At 47.4% G+C, this 24616-nt stretch overlaps 1 protein-coding gene across 1 annotated transcript in view; it reads right to left on the reverse strand.

Annotated features, from left to right (window-relative positions):
* Positions 1–4388: 4388 nt before the first annotated feature.
* LOC125745803 (multiple epidermal growth factor-like domains protein 9) overlaps positions 4389–24616 on the reverse strand; it is a 46792-nt gene continuing 26564 nt past the window's right edge. The window contains exons 3-6 of the mRNA XM_049019017.1: positions 18435–18574; positions 17704–17853; positions 10319–10588; positions 4389–9551 (exon numbers count right to left, since the gene is read on the reverse strand). Coding sequence (XP_048874974.1) covers positions 9073–9551; positions 10319–10588; positions 17704–17853; positions 18435–18574 — 1039 coding nt within the window. The 3' untranslated portion in view covers positions 4389–9072. The remainder of the gene's footprint in view (positions 9552–10318; positions 10589–17703; positions 17854–18434; positions 18575–24616) is intronic.

Here is a 24616-nt window from a genome sequence, read left to right on the forward strand (position 1 = left end):
AGCAGAGTGTGAGGTGGCCGGGATGAGGATCAGCACCTCCAAGTCTGAGGCCATGGTTCTTGGATGGAAAAGGGTGAAGTGATTATATCTCCGAGCTGGCATGGGAACACCTTTGTATTCCCCCGGTAGAGCTGGAAGAGGTGGCTGCGAAGAAGGGGGTCTGGATAAGTGGTAGATGATGAATGAATGGATGATGAGATAGGTCACCTCTAAAATAAAGAAAGCCTTGTGACTTCATGGATTAAACTTGTTTGCTTGGCTTTTCGGATATCCATCCATCCATCCATCCATCCATCCATCCATCCTTCTTCCAACCACTAGAGCAACTGGTATGGACAGTATGGTCAGGTACAAGTGAAAGCAGTATAGGAACAAGAGGTACACAACAACTTCTAACAAAATGAGACGCCAATAAAAATTCAGCAAGAAGTACAACATTAAGAACATTCATGTGAAATAGACTTCAGGCTAGTGGAAAATCCAGATGTGTCTTGAAGCATTTCTTGAAGATGGAGAGGGTGAATGCATGTGGTTTGGCAGCTCATTGCACCTGGAGTTTCATGAAATAGGCTTCCATGGCCAAGCAGCCAAACATCACAAGCAATGGAGAGTGTCAAATGGAGTGGTATAAACCACGCCGCCACTGGACTCAGCAGCAGTGGAAATGTGTTCTATGGAGTGACGAATCACAATTCACTGTCTGGCAGTGTGATGGAGTCTTGGTTTGGCAGGTGCCAGGAGAATGTTACTTACCTGACTACTTTGTGCAAACTGTAAAGATTGGTGGAGGAAGGATATGGGAGTGGGGTTGTTTTTCAGGGGTTGGGCTAGGCCCCCTAGTTATAGTGATGGGAATTCTTAATGCTTTAGCATGCAAAGACATTTTGGACAATTCTATGCTTTCAACTTTGTGGGAACAGTTTGGGGAACGCCCTTTTCTGTTCCAGTATGACTGAAACTTGAGCCCTGACCTCAACCCCATCGAACACCTTTGGGATGAACTAGAATGGAGATTGTCAGCCAGGCCTTCATGTCCAACATCAGTGCCTGACCTCACAAAAGTTCTTTTGAATGGAGAAAAATTCCCATGGAATTTTTTCCCACAGTCCAAAATCTTGAGGAAATCCTTCCCACAAGAGAGGCAGGTGTTATAACTGCAAGGGGTGGAACCAATTCCATATTGATGTCTTTGCATTTAGAATGGAATGTCATAACAGATCCTATGCGTGTAATGGCCAGGTGTCCCAATACTTTTGTTTATATAGTGCAGGGGTGGGCAATCTTATCATGTGTGTGTGCAGGTTTTTGGGATAACCTTTAGGTCAGCTGTGACCTAGGTCATCCAGGTGTGAGGACTCTTCCGCCAATCAGTCCTATAATTAATAATCTAATTAAGCAGCTGCAGCGATACACAGCAACCCTTTCTTGGATAAGATTGGCTACCCTGGATATAGTGTATCCTCCTAAGGACTATGAATAAAACATGAAAGGAATATGAAACCATGAAAGAGCCCAAAATGCAATAATCTAATCAGGGACAGATTATGGGTTGTGTGGCCCCTGGGCAAAACGTTCGCGAGCCCCCCCCCAGCACCACAATTCAAGACCGACCATACTTTAGTGTTGTATTTTTTCATGTGTAGCACAGATGGTACAGCGAAACCTTCCACAGTCTCTGAACTGAACTCTCTGGTGTGCATATGGAAAAGAGAAGACCCACATAATTATGAGAGCAGCTGTGAGATGAGGCAACCATTCTAGATCTTTTTTATGGAAAAGAGAAGGGGGCCAAGTTCTGAGCTCTGCAGACTGCTATCAGTGAGGGCTTCACATGGGTTACTCCAGAACTCACCAATGCCCTTAGCCAAGCATGAGCTACTAAGTTGACCGAGCCAACAGCCCTTATCCCACTGCGTTCATGTCTGGGCTGATTGTTTTGTATGGAGTGAAGCACCATGGCCTCCCCCTGAATCACCAGATACTGGAAAAGACCCTGCACAGACTCAGGAATTAGCATGAGGCACTATCACAAGTGCAGCGTGACGTAACCACTGGCCAGCACAGAGTGAGTGCCAAGGGTTGCAAAGTAATGAAAGTAATAAAGCAGTAAATCTCTTCAGTACGAAGAGTGTGAACCTCATCAGTGCGTTTTGGAATCTTGGTATACATGCATTGGGAGTCACTGTGAACCCTGACCCCAAGATTTCAGGGTGTCTATCAGTATGGAAAGATGAGAGCGACCCATTACATGCAAAGGACAGTACACTTGGCCCAGAGGTTTTGGGAGGAACATGGGACAAGAGGATCATGCCAGATTTTGTCATATGCTACTTGAGATGTGACTCAGAGGATATGACTCACTTGATACAGCCTTTTTTTTGTGTTTTGCTTTCCTGTGCTAGTTTAGCATGTGACTCCCTGAGTCAACGTCTGAGGCAAAATATGTGCGCAGTACCAGGATTGGTGTCCTACCTATCTGGGGCCGACGGGAAACTCCTGACCTTCGCAATGAAAGGGAGCCTGTGGCCTGTAAGCCTACTCACCAGCGAGGAGGGAAAGCAGCTCTCTTGAGAAGAGGAGCCACGAGACTCTCTGCTCTACTTTCAGGGACAGGAACACTCACCTCTGATTTAAAGTTCAAAAGAAAAGCTCTAGATTGGCTGCCTTCAGTGTAGTACTGATTCTGGCTGTCGGGATCAACATAGCATGCAGGAGGAAGACTTTGACCCTGTATGGCTCATAGCTGCCATCATGCAGAGGGGTAGACAGTAGGTAAGGAACAGTGAGGGCATGTATGCTGTCTAGGCAAAGCACACCGTCTGAATAACCTGAGCAAGAAAGCATATCTGGCTGTACCAACTAACAATAAAACATATTTCCTTCTATAAAAGATACCTGTTAAGTGACATGAAAAAACTATGCAAGCTAAAAGTGGTGAAAAAATAAAATTCTGACAGGTGAAGAGACAACAGTAGATCCAGAACCGTTAATGATACATACCGCATATGAGAGGCCAAGTATTCTTTGGCAAAATTCAAATATAAATTTGCGGTAAAGCAGGGTCATGTAGTCTGGAAATTATGGGATTTGAACCAGCAACCCTCTAATCAGAAGTTAAACCCACATAGTCATACAGAGCCCCATCTTGCGTGGCTCCTTTTAGTGGGAGTAATTGAAAGAAAGGGCTGCTGTTTGCTCTTCTTGTGGTACTTCCTTTATCAACTTGTCGTCATGTTCCCAGACCTTAGACTACCATGCTGGAGGTTTTGAGGGCCCTTGAGGATGCTAGAACTTCAAGATAGCTTTCCTAATGTAGCGCGCAGGGGAAGGCAAACTGGGACATGATTCATACATCCGCTCTGAGTCCCACTAACACATAATTTGACCTTTATCCTACAAAGCCATACTAAGATATTCTGCTTCCATAAGCAGTAAAATGAAAAGGTGAGAATTCTCAGCTGAGTTTATAGTCTAACAACTGGGGGAGAATTATTTTGTGTAATTCAGTGACTTATGTGGGATGGTCATGTTCACTATTTCCTGTTCTTAGAACATGTGAAAGTTTCTGAGTGTGACAAGAGAGAGGCCTTCGAAAAAATATGTATATATTTGTTTCTGTCAGCATTGCACTTAAAAATATTGTTTTGATAAAACAATGCATTTTAGGAATCCCACCCTGATTCTTCAGCACTGCTGAGTGTCCTGCAGGTGACACATGCCTGCTGACCCAGGAAATCTGTGTATACATTTTACCTCAGCAACTGGGCTGATAACTCTGGACCAAGAGTCTTTTTCTTCATGCCTAACTGGACTTGCCTGTCGGACTTACTTTGAATTTTGTTTAGCTATAAACCCCTACAGTGCAAATTATTATAACTATACTTTCTTGTATAGGAACTGATTTTGAATTATGTCCATTCATCTGCAACATCTGCTTATCTAACACAGGCTTGGTGGGGGGTACACCTGTGGCACTGCCACCCCAGGGTTCAGGCAAGACAACTTCTGAATGTTATGATACAATTGTACCTGCCCTCACCAGCTGTAATCTTCCAACAATCATCCAGGCCAGGGCACATGTCAGGGGACACCCTGGATGGGATACTAGTCCATCACAGGGCACAGGGCAGAAGACACCCTGGGCACGATGTCCGATCGTCACAATGCTGGGGACTCCAGTGATGCCAGTCCATCATGCATGACATGCATATGCATAAACTACAGATTCAGAAACACCATTTCACCATTTTGCATGTGTTCAGGCTGCAGGAGGAAACCCACACAACACAGAAAGGACATGCAAACTCCACACAAACAGAGCAGGAGTGGGATTTGAACCTCCAGTCCCAGAGCTTGCGCTCCAGATGACCCAGTGGCAACCTTGCAAGTGTAGATGGACACTGATATCAATAATAGTACAACATTAATACAGGAAATCATAAGTAGTATTGACAAACATTAGGTTGTGACCCCCACTTCAGGTGCGATGTGTGGTCACTGGGTTAGTGTCACGCCCAGCTCATACGATCCTCGTGTGTGCCACCCCCCCTGATTATCCACGTTGGCTTCCTCAATTGTACCCAGCTGTGTCTTTGTTCTTCCTGCTAAATACACCATAATCTCCCCAAGAATCAGTCAAGTTAATCTTAATGTTGCCTATTTTGCTGGTTCCCACTGAATCAAACCCTACTGTGACTGACTGGAGATTTCCCAGGAAAAAGGCAGGTTTTGCCTTTACAAGATTAACGAAAACATTTTTTAATCACATCAGCAGGAAGTTTGCAGTTTAAAAGTTATCATCATTGACATGAGAAGTAGTTTAGGTGTCTAGGTTACAGTTTCATAAATGCAAAATTATAAAAATTACCTTTGATAAAAAAAAACCAGTAAATAAAAATTTACGTTAAACAAATTCTGACCAGCTTTCTCTACACTCATGTTGAATTAAACCTTCAGTGTGTATTTGCCAGCCTGCGGAATCGTCACGCCTTGTGGCATTCAGCAGCTTGGAGTGTTTATCCATTCTGTGAGTTCTTTAATCAAACGGCTGAAAACCTCAGTCCCAAACATTAACTCGCAGCTTGTGTTTTGTGCAGCATCAGCTCCTTTCAGCAGATGTTTAACCCTCTTTAGAATCCACAGTGGGTGTTGGGTAGACTCCTTAGGTTGAGCTCCTTGATCCGATGGGGGGTGTGTGCGTGTGTGTGCCAGATTCCCTAAAAGATTGCCTGATTCAAAGCCCAAACCAAATGGAAGATGTTTCCAGTGGCATCATACACAGTGTTACAAAATTGAGTAGGGAAGTCTGTCAGATTTAAGTGATCCACAATCCCACAATGAGGAGGGGATTGTTGGCCTTCACAGGGATCAATAGACACTTTTATGCAGACAAAAAGCAAAGTACATTATGAATAAGCAGAGTCAGACAGTTCCTGGAGCACTGAGGACTTAAGGGCCTCACTCAGGGGCCCAATAGTGAAATCACTCTGCTGACCCTGGGATCTGAATCTATGACCTTCTGATCAAAGGTGCAGTGTCCCAACCCCCTCAGCCATACACCACCCCTACAGTTATCATGAAGAGGGTGAACAGAAGCTTGATTCCAGCTTGGGAACCAATGCTGGGTTCAGATGTCAATTGAGCGGATTCAGTAACACCAAAATGTAACACTGTCACATGAGAATGATTTCATTATGAAAAGAAAACCTGTCATTAGAGAAATCAGTGATCAACAGTTAATAATAATAATAATAATAATAATAATAGATACTTTATTGATCACTGTGATGAAATTCTCTTTACGCCTCTCTGTAGGGGAGAGCAAGCTGGCAGTGAAGGGCAGCCACCCATAGCAACACCCAGGGAGCTGGGGTTAAGGCACTTGCTTTAAAAACCCGCAGACGTGCCAAAGCCAGGCTGAAACCAGTGACGTTCTGCCCACAGGCACAGAGGCTTAGCCGACTGAGCAATTCACTGCCCCCCCCACCCCCCATTATTATTTACAACCTATAAACAAAGGTCAAGAAATGAATCTATTGACTGTCCTCTGAGTTCCATAACCGCTTTCTCCTGTCCAGCTGTTTCATTTTCTATAGGTTACTGCAAGCTGTGAGTTTATGATTTTTCAACATATAGTCAAATGTCACGTAGATTTAACCATGCCAGAAAGCTTAAATGCGTCACCAGCAAGGGAAACAAAGATTATGCATAATTTCCAAAACCATGTTGCACTGTGATTAAATTGCTGGGGACCTATTCTTGTTCTGCGTTCTGATTATGAATTATTTGCTTTTGTGTTCCCTTAAGATTTTATTTTTAATATTTTGCTAAAGGCATTTTCATAATCATGTCAGTCTAGTTTAATATATAAATATTATTTAATATGCCTTTTTACTTTTAACACTAGAAAGACATCAGTATATGTTATATTTTTTTGATTGTTAAATACTGGCTATGTTTCCAGTTCCATCTCCGGAATGTTAAGCATTACAAGGAGAAGGGGGTTTCCCTCTTGTAAGTACCTTGTACTTTGGATTATTGTTGCCTCCCAAAAACACTTCCGGTTGCAGCTACTGTATATCTTGCCCTTATGGAAGACAGTTGTTTTCCAGTCATAATCAGTCAATGATTTTCCAAAAGATCGGAGTCAGCAAATGGAATATCTTCACTTTGTGATTCAATTTCACTTTGAATATTACGATATGTTTTTTGGAGATTTACTATTTTATCATGGATGTAAACGTCTGTCTTGGTTAAGCTTGAAGAATGTACAAAGATTCCATGTTGCCATAACACCTCATACCAATACATCCCAATAACATCAACACACCTGTGCAAGTTCTCAGAATTAGCCATCAGTCATTACTGATGGACCATTTGATAAGCTGGTTTCTCGCTGGAAATTTTTTTTATCTACTGTCATATATAGTTTTACAATTATATTTGTTCAGACTTTCCACAGCTGAAATAAATTCTCCTGGACAAATGTGCAACATTCAATATTTTCAATATATCAACAACATCTACCCATGGAGTCTGATTACCGCAAAAATGAATACACAAGTTGTTAAATCTCCCCTTTTCACGCAGACAGACGAACCAAGACGCAAGCCAATGAAGAGCTCACCAGCCGTGGGGGCGGGGAGGGGCCCTGTGATTCTTTCGCATCTCCTCACCGATCTGCATGACACACACAACTCAACGGCAGTCTGAATACTCAGGAGGAGGAAACCCAAGACACAAAGACATCGGCTGCCTATTTGGGTCAGGAATTTCACGTGGAAATGAAGGGTTATATGGAGACACAGGCTCAAGCAGAACCTACGAGTAGCAGGACTGTGACTCATTATGGAATCATCATGGCCATCAGCATGAGATTAATCACACCAGTTTTGGTAAAACCCCAAATACCTGAGAAATTCACTGTAATAAGTACGCCCTCGAGCTCGAGGGACATCTCCCAGGGTTACAGGCTACAAGGGACTTGAAGTGGCTGTAATTTCTCAGACCCTAAGGCAGGCAGGTGGGTGTGGTCTGAGGATGCACATTGCTGAGCACACCTACTGTGCACATGCACCCTACAAATGACCGAAATCACACACACAAACAGTGCAATTCAGACTTGCAGAGCATGCAGTCTGACCCCCCCCCCCCCCCAACACACACACAGAGGCGAAGTGAGAAAGTCAATAGAAACAGATTTTTCAGGAACAGGCTTTCCGTGTGTGTGTGTGTGGTCAAGGAATACCTTACCTTATGTTTCCTGGTCCATAAGGGAAAACTCCACTTTACAAAAACGAAAATTAAAAATGCAAAGACTCTCTGTTTGGTTACTTATGGTTATAGTTATGGCTGGGTAGGGGTTAAGGTTGTCAGTTAGCATTAGCATTTTTCCCATAGAAATGAATGAGCAGTCCCCAAAAAGATATGATCACACGACTGTGTGTCTGTGTGTGTGTGTGTCTGTGTGTGTGTGTGTCTGTCTGTGTGTGTGTGTCTCACCATTACAAACCACACAGAGCGCCCACAGAGGAGGGCATATCCAATTTAGTCTGCCTTCAGCACAGTGTTGGACATTCAGCAACCAACGACGGCAAAAATCAGAACGGTACAAGAAATGTGCAACATGTTCTCGCAATGAAAGATTATTAAAAACAAAATCACAATAAATTAAATAAAAATAAAGCAAATAAAATTACGATCTGTGCCAGTTCTTTTCAGCTCTTTAACACTAAAACATGTTTTTCTTTCCTCAATTTCAACATTGTCTTGTTTATCCTCTGGTGACAGGCACCGTCCTCCCTGCAGTGTAATGGACATGTCTGAGATCACCCCCATGCCCCCCGAAAAAATGTTACTCCTCCGGGGTAAATATTCTTTTACAGAACGCGCGACATAGCTTGACAGCGCGAGTATTGAGACAGCACTGTCCTCTAGTGTCAAAGTGCTGAATTGCAGGTCAGGTGGAATTCCATTTTTTTAAATGCTTTTTTAACCTTCAAGGTATATGTCCAAGTCATACCTGGGAAAAGTTTAGATGAAGACTTTCATAAAAGACCGAGATTCTGCGAAGATTCACCAGTGCAGTACATTAGTCAGGCTTAAAATGTTTTCATCCATCTTCATTATTTGCTTGTCCTGCTTATTGCCCTTTTCCCATTAATGCAAAGTTCAGAAGGTCACAAGAGGAAAATATTCCTCTGTGTTTTAAATAAGTGTGTGTGTGTATGTGAGAATGCGTGCATGTGCATATGTGTGCATTTCCAGCTGGTCCTTTGTACTTTACACTCAGTTCCCTGCCTCTCCACATGGGGGCCACTCCTTTCCAGCTGGGAGGCAATGGGCAGCCCCCCCCCTCCCCAGATCTCCTGTAAGGTGCACATACCACAGGTCTCCGGTCAGGGAAAGGTGTCAAAGGTTGAGGGGGCGGGGGGGGAGGGGGGTCTGTGCATATCCTTAGTCTGGTGCACCCCCTGGTTGGGCACTCAGGATGTTTTTTTTTTTTTTTAAAAAGCCAGCCACACATCCCCTTTGGGGCAGGGCAGGACATTGCCAAGGGAACGCCCCCCTGTCCTACACCTTGTAGACACTGGCAGGGCTGCTGAGAGCTAGCTGGCCATTGGGGGCGGCCTGGCCAGCCTCGTCTTCCAGGAGACCCGACACATCAGCGTTGGGCAGGCTGTCATGGTAACTACTGAAACTGATGTTGTCCTCCTTGAGCTCGATGGTCCAGAATGGTGCATTCAACTTGCGGTTCTGGTACTCGCGGTAGGCGTAGACCGCGGCAGCAGCACCCATCAGCAGAGCTACAGTTGCCACAATGACGGCCAGGATGATGACGTTGAACTGGGCCCAGGTGACCACGGCAATGGTCGCAGTGGAGTTGTCCACGGTGCCGCCCAGCAGGGTGGGCATCAATGGGCCGCTGGAGTCGCTGGAGTTTGACCTGGAGGCGCCACCCTGGCGATCGCTGGGGGAAGCGGCCGGTGCGACGGGTGCCGTCGTTGTCACGATCGTGGTGGTTCGAGGTGGGGGCGTGGGTGGGGACCTCGCTGCAGAACAGCACAGAGATGATACTTAGCAGCGTGGGAAGGTGGATGTTTGAGAAACCTCTCAGCAGAGCAAAAGGTCCTTTTCCCCCATGCCATGTGAGCATTCACATTAAAATAATGCTATCTATATTTACTTTCCTCCTCTAACTAAACCATGCTAATCTGTAGGCCCGGCCCAAGGCACAAGCTAGGGTGGAACCAGCTGGGGCCCACCAATCAGCTAGGGCCCACCAATCAGCTTTAATTAAAAAGTATCCTTTATTTAATTTGCATATTCCATTGTTTTTATACTTATCCAAGTTGCTAGATGACACACACAGTGCGAATAGCTGCATTGCTCTCCGTGAACAGAAATCCTGTTTTAGTCGAGTTCCTCATTAATTTTGCTAGAACTCACAATACTTTTGTGTTATCTCATAAAACTGTTGCTATAGGAGAATTTTGCTACAGGTAATTGCAATGTGTCCATTTAAAGTACAAAGGTACAATAAACCCACTAATGACTGTAAAACTAAGTAAGACAGATGTCCAGTAAAGTACCCAATACCTGAAAAGGATTGAGCCGGCCAAGTGTTTTGCATTCTACTGATTTGTAATGTTTCATTTGCACTACTTTGTCGCTGCAGGTGTGTAACACAAAGTGAGTTGGTTTGATTTAATCTGGGAAGAGGAAACATCCAAGAACAGTGGGCAGACTCTGGATGCAGAGCAGCTGCAGACCCCAAAGGAAGCCCTGCTGTTGTATCTCTCACAAAGATGGGCCTCACCTGCAAGCATGCAGCCTCCCCCGAGGGCGTTGCCTGCGTACCCCGGGGCACACAGCTCGCAGTGTACCCCTGCCGTGTTGTTGGCACAGCTCAGGCAGCTGCCCGTGTCGGGGTGGCAGAGACGGGGTGCTGTGGCAGGGTCCGCGTTACCACTGCAGTCACATGGGCGACAGGAACCGCTGGTGCCGTAGAAGCTGTCCGAGCAGCGCCCGCAGGTGGTGCCGGCGTAACCTGCATGGCACTGGTCACATGCTGGGAGCCCATCGAGACCTGGAAGGGTACAGGGCTGGGTCACATGGAGTGATTAGGGGTGGGGGGGTGGAGTCTAACTTTGTAATGTCAAAAGAGGGTGCTGATCCATGACAGGTCCAGTGTAAACTGAAGAAGTACGTTAATAACTCCTCACAGATTCACTTCCAGGGGGCAGTATTATGACCATTCTGACTCACAAGGAGCAGTCTCTCCATCCCAATTTGACAGGCACAGTCGCAGCATGTGGAAAAATGACAGGAAGCTGATGGAGGTTTGAAACCACAGTGATGTCTGGCCCAAAGCACGGCCACCAGAGGGTACCCTCCCTCCTTCTTGTTAATCAGCTGCCATGGTTATACAAACCATGTTTATATAAATATCCCTGGCGCGTTCCACGCTGAGCCCCACCCCCACCTCGGATTCTCTGATCACGTGTCAATCATGCTCATCCCAGCCTACAGACCTCTCGTCAGACGCGCCAAACCCGTCCAGAAGCAGACAAAGATCTGGCCCCCAGGAGCCATCTCTGCTCTTCAAGACTGTTTTGAATGCACTGATTGGGGCATGTTCAGGGAGGCTGCAACCTACGGTGACTCTACTAACTGGAGGAGTACACGACATCGGTGACTGGCTACATCAGCAAGTGCATCGATGATGTCACCGTCTCCAAGAACATCTCCACACGCTCCAACCGGAAGCCCTGGATGACTAAGGAGGTGCGCACGCTGCTGAGAACCCGTGACACTGCCTTCAAATCAGGTGACCAGGCTGCCCTGAGAACAGCGAGGGCCAACCTGTCCAGGACCATCAGAGCGGCGAAGCGTGCCCACGCCCAGAAATTACACAGCCACTTCAAAGACACTGGGGATGTTCGGCGCATGTGGCAGGGCATCCAGGGCATCACCAACTACAGGGCATCTCCACCTGCCTGTGACAGTGAGGCCTCCCTTCCAGACGTGCTGAATAGCTTCTACGCACGGTTTGAAGCCCAAAACATCACGGCAGTGAGGAAGTCCATCCCACCTCCCAATGACCAGGTGCTCTGTCTGACTGTGGCTGATGTGAGGAAAACTCTGCTTAGAGTCAACCCGCGGAAAACTGCTGGACCAGACAACATCCCTGGTTGTGTGCTCAGAGGATGCGCAGAACAGCTGGCGGATGTTCTCACAAACATCTTCAACATCTCCCTGAGCACCACAGTCATCCCAACATGCTTCAAAACCACCACCATCATCCCCGTGCCAAAGAAGTCTTCAGTGTCCCGCCTCAATGACTATCGTCCCGTTGCACTCACGCCCATCATCATGAAGTGCTTCGAGAGGCTCGTCATGAGCACATCAAGTCCCTACTGCCACCCTCACTGGACCCCCTGCAGTTTGCATACCGTCCCAACCGCTCTATGGACGACGCCATCACCACCACCCTCCATCTGGCCCTCATCCATCTGGACAAAAAGGACACTTATATGAGAATGTTCATAGACTTCAGCTCAGCACTCAACACCATCGTTCCTCAGCATCTGATCGGGAAGCTGAGACTGCTGGGCTTAAACACCTCTCTCTGTAACTGGGTCCTGGACTTCCTGACTGGGAGACCTCAGTCAGTCAGGATCGGGAGCAAAATCTCCAGCACCATCACGCTGAACACAGGAGCCCCCCAGGGCTGTGTGCTCAGCCCTCTACTTTTCAAAAAAAAAATTTTTCAGAGCAGCGTTTTCAAAATGTCAATTTGTACTGTTATGCTGTCCTGTCTGCACTTATGATGTTGCTCTGTCTTTGTCCTGCTCTGTGTTGCACCATGGTCCTGGAGGAACGTTATCTCATTTCACTATATACTGTGTGTATGGTTGAAATGACAATAAAACCTACTTGACTTGACTTATGCCACGTGATGCCACACTGCACCTGAGTCTTCAAACGCCCTGACCAGTCTGCCACAGCCAATCTGATTCCGGGGTCAATGAACCCATTCTTCTAAAGAATCTGGGTTTTTTTCCACTTTATTGACCTTTTAGAATCATGGTAAAATAGTCACGGGCAAAGAAACTCACCACATTAAATAAAACACGACTTATATTAGCGACTAGCATGAATTCAGTGAAGAAAAGGTTGCAAAATCTACTTTCAACCACATTTGATCTCAGGCAGATAGTGAGTCATCAGATGGGACAGAAAACCTGCTGAATATCAGCACCCAAGACCAGGTTTGCCTGCCCCTCCTCTCCTCTATTATCTTTTTAATCCTTAACCTTTTCATATTACTTTACTATAGGGAAGCTTATTTCATTGTTGTATTTACATTTACCTGACACTTATATTCAATGCCAGGGAATTACAATCTATGTGCTTGCTGAGACTTGAACCCACAACCTTTGCATTGGTAGTACAACACTCTAATTGTTGATCTATAACACCAGGACGTGCTCAGCCCTTGCGTGTTTGATAAATAAACTTTGATTAGATTAGCTGCTGTTCTTCTCAGGTACCCTAAGCACATCTCCTCCCTCCAGTATGAGTCGCGGCAGTTTCATGTCTCCGTCCACCCTGCAGCTGTTCAGGATGGGACACCGTTGGCCTGGCTGCATCCTGCTCACCTACCACTGAGGGGGTGCAGCTCAGACTACACCACCAGCTTCTCCCTTTCATCCCCATCCGTAATCTCGTTAAACGCCCTGCTTTTTCTCACCGGCCCCATATCCAAACAAGATGGAGAAACTCAGAATGCTAGGGGAAGCCAGACATCACTCGCCCACCACAGCAATGGCGCTCCAGGAATGCCCGGCGCCACCTAGCGGCAGAAGATCCTCTTCGGCGTGCCGTGGCGTGACAAGGACCAGTTATTTCCTCCTTCGGTTTGTGGCATGACGGATGGAGCACAGACGGCGGCTGCTGGAACACAAAGGACAAAAGCATCCCTGGACATTCCTGGGGCAAAAATTCCAGAATTTCAAAAGGGGAATGACAAAATGGCAGCAGGATAACAAAGAGCTCATTCAGAGGCCGCGGGGCCAACGGCTGTATGCGCCACCGGAACACGAGAGCTGACAAACTGAGACCTCAGACGTATATCTATACATAATCAAGAGGTTACTGGTACAGCTAGGTGCTATATGTTTTTTTTGTCTGCACTTTATATAACTCATTACTGTATGCACAATAATTTCCCCCTGGAATCAATTAAGTTCATCTTGTTTTGTCTTAAAAGGGCTTTAAAGCAAAGCTGACTTGGATGAGAAAAACTAAACTAAAACAGTCTAATCCAGCTCCCAGCAGGATGGAACCCCCCCGCCACCACCAACCCCTACCTGCTGGAATAGCCGGTCTGAGGCCATATGCTCAACATGACTGAGGCCATCCCTAGTGTACATGATGTAACAAAATGCCTTCTGGGAGACACAAGTCCAGGTACACAGCAGGACTTACAGCAGTGTCTGTGACACGATGTGATGTCAGAGTCTCCACAAGGCCATTAGAGCAGCCTAGTTCTTCCTTAAGGACTTTCCCCTCTTGCACTAGACATGGTTAACTGTCCAGCAGGTGCCGTAGTGGTTCAGGCTGCAAAGTCATGTCTTAAAGCTAGGTAGTAAACCTGAAGACCCAACAGCCCATCCAGAATAAAGATGAAGGTAAGTGCTGGCCATCTTAAAAAATGTAAATACATGGAATAATCACTGTAGAGGAATTTAAATGGCCCTCCCTCCTGGAACTGTCTCCCGTCACATGTCTTCACAACAAGCCAGCCTATCATGCGGGGATAGAAACAGTTACGGGCTGAAGCCCGAGAACAGGCTGGACTAGCATGTTCAATCAAGCCAGTGATCAGGGTGAGACTATGACCACCCGACTCATTCATTAAGAGCCATCACCGTGGCAGCAGGTCTGACCAATCAGAGGATCCAAATCCTCCTTGGATCACGGTTCAGGACAGGTCCTGTCCACATAGACACATTTTATTTATTTAGCATAAAAATGCTTTTATCCAAAACAAAGTACAGCTTCAATTAAAGATCAAGACAACCAGCCCCCGGAGCATTTGGGGATTAATGGTCTTGGTCAAGGGCCATAGCTGCCTGCGGATTTAAACCTACAATCTTCTGATTACAGGTACAGTATCCTAACCTGATGAGCCACATACTTCTGCCCATTCTGAGGACAGCAGGAGGGAGGAGATGTAGGCCCACTAATGTGCCTGGCTGTATTTGATGACGGAGCGTTAATGACCAGAGACACCATAAACCTCCCGGGAGACTATTAAAACAAACATCAGCAGATGTAATTAAGGAATCAGTCTCAGTTCCCTCAGGAGATCAAGCTGCCTTGCTGACACAGACCTTTACAAAAAGTACATTTATTGTGCTACAATTAGTACTTCTCAGATAAACTTAACTTGTGCTAGTGCCCCACACCTTCTTGGGACAGCTCCCACGACCCCATCCCACCCCTGACCAGGCCTCCGCTAAATCTTATTTGTCAGCCGGTCTTACTCCTGCAGGCCCGAGGGACTATTTATAATTTACTAATTTATAATTGAAGATATCTGCGGTCCCCGCTGCCCTCATTAAAAGTGTTTAATTTAAGTTATATTTCTGATTTTTTCTGGGGGTGGGGGTGAGACAGCTTCAGGTCATTTCCTGAGGCTAAGAACACCTGTTTAATCATTAATTATGGTGGTCTTTCTCACAGCCTAACCCTAACCCTAACCCTAACCCTAACCCTCAGACCACACGACCCTGACAGGATAATTCTTTTATGATTTGCAATTCACTTATTTTGCAGTGCTACTAACCAAAACTAAGTACATTTCAGAAAGCAGACAGTCTCTGGAGGTTAAGCCTCTGGCGTCTAGGGGTAGGGAACACACTTCCACTGACTGGGGCATGGTCACACATTTCATTTCAGTATCATAACTTAATTCATGGCAAATAAATTATTTCTTATATATTTGTTTTGGGGGGCGGCATGGTGGTGCAGTGGTTAGCACTGTTACCTCACACCTCTGGGACCCGGGTTCGAGTCTCCGCCTGGGTCACATGTGTTTGGAGTTTGCATGTTCTCCCCATGTCGTTGTGGGGTTTCCTCCGGTTTCCCCCCACAGTCCAAAAACATGCTGAGGCTAATTGGAGTCGCTAAATTGCCCGTAGGTGTGCATGTGTGAGTGAATGGTGTGTGAGTGTGCCCTGCGATGGGCTGGCCCTCCATCCTGGGTTGTTCCCTGCCTTGTACCCATTGCTTCCGGGATAGGCTCCGGACCCCTCGCGACCCAGTAGGATAAGCGGTTTGGAAAATGTATGGATGGAGCTTAATCTTAGTGTACTTTATAAATATGTCAGATGTACATGAAGATTGTAATTTGACGTCAAAGTATAGGCATTGCAAAATGCAGTTAGGAACACTTGTAGAAACATTATATAAGTACATAAGAAGTAATGGTGGCATTTTGTTTTGATCCCAGATATCTGATCACCAAAGTCTTGGCTACATGAAGATGACTAACCGGTGTAGTTGCAACATTCAGTTGGATAAATAAATAAATAAATAAATAAGAAAAACCTAACTTATGTCACTATTTTTGGCTCCTTTCATTGAATATGTAACAACTTTCATGTGTATGCATTAGACATTCATGCATGGCCACACCCCCCCCCCCCCCCCCCCATGGTGCTGATGGGGACATGTCTGGATCACGTTTCACCGTTGCATTGCTCATCAAATTACCGTGCGAATGCGATTTGAATACATGCTAATGCAGCTATTTAGAATGCAAATAGCGATCTTCAGGTGAGGTCGGCACTACAAGCCCCCGATGCAGGTAAAACAAAGAAAGGTGACATGGTTTACTTTTTGCTGATTTAACCACATTTTTAAAACTTTAATATTCCCGACAATGGACGTTTGAAAAGAAGACAGATTACAGATTTAGTCAGCGTTTTTTTCATGTTTGTACTGTAGGATTTCAGCGTTGCATTGCCGATTGTTTAGATACGTTGCATTGCCGATTGTTTAGATACGTTGCATTGCCGATTGTTTAGATACGTTGCATTGCCGATGATGCCGTCGACCCCAGAGGGTTAAGGGCCTCAGCTCAATAGTGAAATCACTCTGCTGACACTGGGATCTAAACTAATAACATTAAGATCACATGCACAGCTTTCTAACCCTTTGAGCTACAGACAGTCTGTAGGGATACTGTAACATGAGGGACCTTTAACTCCTGCTTAGGTACGGGCCAGAGTCTAGCTCCTATACACCACCATGGCAACAGGAACCATATCACCTCTCAGACAGCGCAGCCTCCAAGGCTGTGCTGGTGCACATCGAACTGATCGAAGGGGTGGTCAAACGTGCAAGTGATCCTCCAGTGAGTGATTCCTTGGGTCAAACCGAGCAAATGAACCAAAGACGTCAGACCCTACTGCCCTAACACAAGCGGGACCTTCATCTGATTGGACACATCAGACAGACACACGCTGTGCACTGCAACCTAGAATGGGACATTGCTAGAGTGGTTTCACAGAATTCTCTATGGGACCATCAGTGCATTTCACCATGAAAAGTCTGTCACGCGAGCGATATCATCCAGCAGTGGCTTTCTCCTTAGTTGCCATGGTTGCCAGGGAAACCTCTCCTCCCCCCACCAGAGCCATTATTCTCACACCGCCAGCTCAAGCTAATCCCCTCCCCACCGCCAGTATTCATGCATCTATGATACTCGGGAGTTGAATCAATCAATCATGCTGATCGCCAGCGATGCTCAAACCGGCCTGCAGGTGTCGCTCCTGCCAGGGGAGCAGATCCCAACTGTATTCTGACAATGGCATACATTTGGTATGCTGCCGTCAGACAAATGGCTCAGTGTTCTTCAGGAAAAACTTCACAGGACAATTGATATCATTGCAGCCCGGCTTCCGGAACATTCACTCTCTCTTGGCGTGAACTGAAATTCCACGTCTCCCAGTTCAGCACTTAGAGATGCGCATGAAGAGTGATTCATAGAAAGACACACACACACACACACACACACACACACACACACACACACACACAGATGGCCACACATGCACACAAAGGAGGTGTCCTGTCTGTTAAACGCCGTCCACAGCAACGCCCCAAAGCATTAACGGCAGGAACACAAACCAACATGACAGGTTCCCGTGGAGGCGATGCTGGAGCAGGGGCAGGGCTCACAGTCGTCTGACGGACTAACATCAGGCGGCCTGTAGAAACGTGGCCTGCATTCCTCACAGCTGGATCCTTGCGTGTTGCCTTGGCAGTCCAAGCAGATGCCTGACAGAAAAAAATACAACAGTCAACAGTGGGTTGATCTAGATTCTGTCATTTAAATAGTTAAACTATTTCACAGTACATGCAGGGGCAGGTTTATATATAGCTGGAGGAAATCTGAGCACCCTGTGCCATCCTCCTCTGCAGCCTGCAAAGAGGCATTTAGATTAAACACGGAGTCAGAAGTGGCTCTGACGTAAGCCGCACTATTCATAATAACCCTCAGGCTCACAGGACGTACCATTCAGCATGAACGGAAATGAACCATCATGCTCCAGCAAGCTGGAGGGGGCAACATGTTTGTCAGGAGGACAAAGTCAGACATGGATAGCAATCATCGATTATGAGCTGGTGTGTTTATGATTCACGGCATCCGCACTGAATAAAACTAGACTGGAGAAGGATCAGCGAGGCGGCTTTAACAGCTGGGTCAAAGGGAGCCTGTTCCATCACGCCTGGGTTCCAAGAACAACCACTCTCGATGGAGAGGGCTAGGGTAGAGGGGGATAAATCTTCCCCATGTTTGTGCAGGAATCTGGGTGTGTCTGTGTTCGTGGAGGTCATATGATGTGCAGTCCACTCACCAGACTGTGGGTGGCAGTAGCTGGAGTGGTTGTGGCACTGGCAGGGCTGGCAGCCGGTGTTGCTGAAGTGGTAGAAGCCCGGGTGGCACTCATCGCACTGTGGCCCGTACACCCCCACCTTACATGTGCAGGCCCCAGAGCTGGGGGAGGGGGTCAAAACAGAGCCATAAGACGGGGTGGGGGGGCACTGCCACATAGCATGATGGGAGAAACATCTACCTAAAGAGGCTTCCTGCACATCAAGAGCTGCACCATCGGAATATCTCTCAGTTACTAATGCCTGGCATACAAAAAGGTACAACAGAATGACCCTGCACCCCTGCATCAGGACTGTAACCCCAGTGTCACCTCCCATCTGGTCGTTCATGGCTCCATCTGTCCAATCACACATCTACTGTACTTGGATGCGACTCACAAGCCAAACAGCTCATAGAGACCCACAATGGGTGGGATTTGCTCTGTACTGTCCAATAAACAGCAGGTTTACTTTGAAAGACACAGGACTAGGCCACAGCCACCCTAAGGCACATGGCTATGGGTGGAGAAATTTGGAAGGGCAGACGAGTACAATGACGGATGGTAATGAGTACTACGAATGAGTACTATGAATGAGTTCTACAAATAAGTAGTACGTGGTACAGATTTAATGAATGATAATGAGCAAATAAGAGAAGGTCGTTTAAGCGGAGAGCTGCCATTTGGTGCCTCGGGGGAGCGCCTGAGTGTCTATTACTAATGGCGTGTGTCAGATTTACACACGACACACAAACACACTGCATATAACATTTCAAAATTGCAAAGGGTGGATCTATCTCTTACTTCAATATATTTTGCACAACAGCTGGAAGACAAGCAACATTGCTAAGAGTGTCAATGGGTAGTATGATCAGCGTGGGTCGGGGGGGGGGGGGGGGCGAGCCGGAGACAAAGAGCAGACCCCCGTAGTGACCGGGAAGAGAGTGGTCAGGGTCCAGCATACAGCAGGGTGCAGGTGATCGCAGTGTGGTCTGCCCTACAGACGATGTCCCCATCAGCAGCTGGGGTAGGGGGGCTCGTACATGACACTGGGCATCGTGATGTCTATGCGGGTGCACAGGTCATCCACAGTTCTGCCAAAATGACCGTTTGTTTTATCACCTCTGTGATCCATCACTGATGGGGGGAGGTTGGCAATCCTGACGTGGTGACACCGTTCTGTCATTTCCTGAATGGTATAACCTAGCAACGGTCATCTGCAGCGAATGTGTTGCCAACTCCCCACCCTCCCGTGACATCCCACCAACAGCTCTGGCTGTTTCCATGGAAACATCCCAGCACAGCAATATCTGTTGGTGTGGTACTTGCAGAGACTTGTGTTACAGGAAGCTTCCACGTTTGAGACGACTAATAAATGATCATGGGTCGCAGCGGGCAGATGGTCAGCAGGAGGAGGAAGAGGAGCAGCAGACATGAGGAAGAAGGGGAATAGCCAGGAGGGAGATGGGGATAATCAGAAATAAAGCCAGGACGATTGGAGGCTGGCTGCAAACCAAAACAGGCACATGCAGAGACGAGCACATGCATGAGTCTCACAGTGAGTAATTAAAAATAATCGCACTGCATAAAGAGCGACGGGGCGTGTTCTGCATCCAGTACCTCGGGGACCTGTCGAATTTTCCGGGCTTTTGTTTTGAATGACCCATTAATTAATTACACCATTTGGATGTGCGGGCTAATCTAACTCGTGCAGAGTAGGTGGATGTCAGCTTTCGGGCACCTTCCCGCCGTTTCCTGTCACATAATGATTTATTATTTTCATTTGGTTGTTTTTAGCAAGTGAATTACTTGGGCATTATCAGTGCAAGGGCAACGTTGGGGCCAGGGGGTCGACACAGCGGGCATCAGCATTCAGAGACCAGGTCAACTGGAACCAAAGCAGCAGGATAATTGGGTGCCCAGTGAGCCCCGATTTCCATAACAAACCCCGGCACCGCGAGAGCTACAGCACAGGGGCGGTGATCAGGCTAAAGCCTGTGGGCCCGCTGGTCCACCCCCGCCACGGTAACCACCTGGTACCAGGGAACAGGGGCAGCCGGACCGCACAACCGACAGCCCAGCTGGGCCCGGCCATACATACAGGCAGGAACCAAACTCAGGCATTGAAAATTCTACCACATTTCCATTGCGGCTCGTTGTCATTCCACCTTAAAGACTGGAGAGTGAAGTAAGAGGCTTTTACATGGTGTCACAGGTCTGCATTTAATGCGTAACATTTACGACGAAATGGGGGCTGCGTAAAACAACAAGGGGGTGTAGTCTGTTCCACCACCTCTCCTTTCCATCTCTTTCCTTCATTGGTTCGCTGACTCCCATACAGAGAAACCATGGCAACGCCTCACCAAACTGGCGGGTCCGTGGCTCAGTCTCGCTTCTCTCGGCCCGCCGACAGCCCCCGTCCCGCGAAGGGGGAAATTCCACAATAAATCTTTTCATCTGATGTCCATTTCCTACGTCCTGCTGCGCTGCTCGCCTGATTTTATCCTAGCCACTCCACCCTACCCTCCGAGAAAGAGGCTGGAAATTCATAACCCCATCAGCAAAGTGGGCTGGTTCCACATGGCACCCCCTGCTGGCACAGCTGCCATTTGTATGCTAGTCAAGGTGTGACAGATGGGATTTTAGGCTCTTTCCCTTCCCACTACTGGCCTTAACACACCCCCCAAAAACACACACGGGCACAATATTGCCAGTGCCGGGACACATCCTATCAGGGAAACCCCCCCCCCCCACAAGACTTTTTAAGGGTATTCCACTGGAACCCCCACCACCTCCCTGAGAGATCTGCAAGACCGGTGGTACCAGCTTGCTTAACAGTCGGTCACACCCCAGTAGAAGGGCGGCCTTGATGCGATCAACATCACACAGAATGTGCTGTGCCCACACACCCCCCACTGCAAGGTCAGGAAGCATCAGGCAGTCAGTGAGCATCCACAGCAGTTATGGGGCTAACCGGGTGGAAGGGGGTCTAACCAACCTCAGTACAGTTAAGACCACTTCACTATGCACTGTCAATCTGAAGCACCTTCACTGTAATGCATTTTGCAAACCATAGGTGGTGCTGTTTATCAGAGCAGCACCTTTGAATATTTCACCAGACAAAAAGAGCGGGTTATGCTCCAGGCCAGTACCTGGTGCTGCTCTGGACCGGTGAGGAACATGGAGACGCATCACAGCAGAGTAGTGCAGGATGTCGTGGCCAGCCTCAGACCCTGAAAGTGCCTTGCTGTTCCCCTGCCAGGGACAGGGTCTGGCTTCGCTGTGGCAACAGACTGCCAACCCACTGCGCAATTTCCTCTCCGTCTCGCCATTCGTGCGCATGAGCCATGACCACAAAGGCTGTAACCAGGCCTGCGAACCATCAGAAGCACCCCGCCTGCTAACACCACATATTCTCCACCTTGCCCTCCTTCTGCCCCTGCCACCCCCCACCCACCCCCTTAATCAGCACCTGCCGAACCCACAGAGAAGCTCGTCTTAATAATGAGAGCCAGTAATCCCATTCCATGTCAACTCAGCATAGAATATTCATGCAGCAATGAAACCACGGCAACAGTGCATGTCGATGCCGAACCGCTCGCGGAATACAGTATGTCCCCTGGGCTGCCATCGCTCCCGTCGCAAAGCTGCCTTTTCTCAGTCGTGCTCATGTTAATCAGCATTAATGAGATGCCTGCAGATCAGAGTGATTGAACATCAAAAGGCACTTAAAGAGATACGTACGCATCAACCATGCCAGACCACACAGTGTCTGACATTAAATTACATGGCCTAAATCAGAGGACAGAATAACAGTAAGTGCAGCGATTTTATCGGTTTCTGGGAATAGCCTTGGGTAAAGGTTCTGTTGCTGCTGGAACAGAACCAGCAGCGGAGGATTTAAATGTGTGTCACATTAACCTCAAACAGAAGCAGACACAAAGCCGGAAGAAGTCGAAGAAGGATGGGTACAGCTGCTGTATCTGCAGTAATGCATAAGGATAACAGTTCACGTAAATAAATGAGGACACACTCAAGACCGTTCATATGCAAGTGCCCTCTGAGAGAAGAGGAAGCAACTCTATGTCCTAAAGGACGATGGAGGGACGCCTTGCAAGGAGAAGACTCCAGATAAGCTGAGCCAGAGGAGCAGAGAAAATAAGTGACAAAGACTGGGAAGGGACGTGTCACAGGGCAGAAAATGAAGGCCAACACAGGGCACCCCCCCCCCCCCCATTTAAAAGCTATCTTGAGGTGAATGACGAGAGCCATAGGAGGTGGGACACGCACCCACATTTTATACTCGGGCCCAGGCTCTGCTGGCAGTGAGCTTTGCGTGTGGGTGAGAAACGCAGCCTTTTCATGCCCGTTTGCCAGGCTCCAGCCCACACACATCAGGAGCGGCCGCGTTAGCTGTTACGCAACGCTGGTCGTAATGTGGTGCCGCATCTCCAGCTTACTCTGCACTGGCTGAGCATCGGGAAGCACTCTCCTTGGTGGTACGGGCGCTGAGCAAGGTATGCGATGTAACCTACTTCGGTGAATACTGTTAGCATTAAAAGCTAACATGCAGTGGTGGATAAACCTATAACAAGCTAAAATGTTAATGAGTGAAACTGCTAACAAGCTAAAATGCTAATGAACCAAGTCTACAGTCGCATCTTTGGGTGCAATTGCTACAATATCGCTTCAAAACGTTCAGCAAATCCAATCAGCTGATGGGATGATACCCACGCCCCCCCACATACACAACACCCCACCACAAAAAGCTAACCCAAGGCCATATCCCAAGAGGACAGTCCGGAAGTTTGTCTGTGAAACTGGATCTCCATGGCTTATGGTCTGAATTCATCGATATTCCAATCAATTCCTGGCCTTACAGAAACAGTAAATCGAATAGGCGGTTGGCCGGCTCTGCATCACATCTAAAGCCAAGGGCCCAAGGACACTTCCCGGATGCTCCGCATCCTATATCCCTTGCTTCGTAGGAGTGGCCTTTTAGATCTTAGCATAGATGGCTCTAATACAGAGATACTACTGAAGGGCCTGATTATAGGTATCAGGTGTATTAGGAATTAGGACTGTACCTAAGCTCTACAAGGTGGTGGATCTCCAAGAGCAGGAATGAGTAGCCTTTGGCCTCAGATCATTTGCTTGGCGTCAACTGCTTACGGTCTCCATGACCACGCCATGACAAAACTTATGGCCTGCATGCTCTATTGTTTGATCACCAGCTCCCACTGAATGGAAAGCCTTTGTTGTTGTTGTTCTGATAAGGTGGGAACTGGTTTGGGATGGGGGGGGGGGGGGGGCGGGTAGAAAAAACTCTGTGAGCGGAGAATTACTGGAAAATCATTTAGAGACCCGGAATTCACCTGATCTCAGGGTATGGAGAGTGGAGCTCTTCAAGGGATTCAAAGAACATTGCCACCCTACCCCACCTCTCCTCCCTGACACCTATACTCCCCTCATAGCCACAAACCTACCCGCCCCCTCCTGCGGAAATGGACCGAAAACAGTGATAGGCCAACTTTGCTCCCAAACAACCACCCAAAATCATGCCGAGAGGCACTGACATCTCCAAAATAAAGACCACCAGTAACACCAGGTGTATTTCCTGCTGTTCACTCCATGACGGAGATGCACGGCTCCCCAGTGAACAGGTACACTGCGCCTCACTTCCACGGCTGCACAAAATTGCTGCACTTACCTTACCACCAGCAGCAAGCCTCCCACGTCAGAACACGCCCTTGTGGCTAGGAGGAACATGGATGCTTTGCCCATGAACATGTTGGCTAGTGGCAGCCATTGTTTGATATGACGTCCACCATGGAAATCTTAGATGACTTCTAAGAAGCTCTTCTCTGTCTCTCACATCCTTCTCCTCCACCTCCTCCTCTCCTCACTTCCTCAAGCAGACACCACCCCCCCTCCGAAAACTGCTTACTTTATGAAAGCCATTATATTTTCTATTCCCATCTCGTCTGTTCCTCATACAAGTATGCTCTTGCTCTCCCTCTCGCTCTCCCTTTAATAGACTCATTTTGCTTTGGTATGGTTGTTATATATTACTTTGTTTCTTTAACCTCAATCTGGTTTGTTAGATTCAACTGCCTTCACCTCTCCATCTCTCAGCCACCCCCCCCCCCCCAAACCCCCATTAGTCA

This window comes from Brienomyrus brachyistius, chromosome 7, assembly GCF_023856365.1.
Source record: "Brienomyrus brachyistius isolate T26 chromosome 7, BBRACH_0.4, whole genome shotgun sequence".
Lineage (NCBI taxonomy): Eukaryota > Metazoa > Chordata > Actinopteri > Osteoglossiformes > Mormyridae > Brienomyrus > Brienomyrus brachyistius.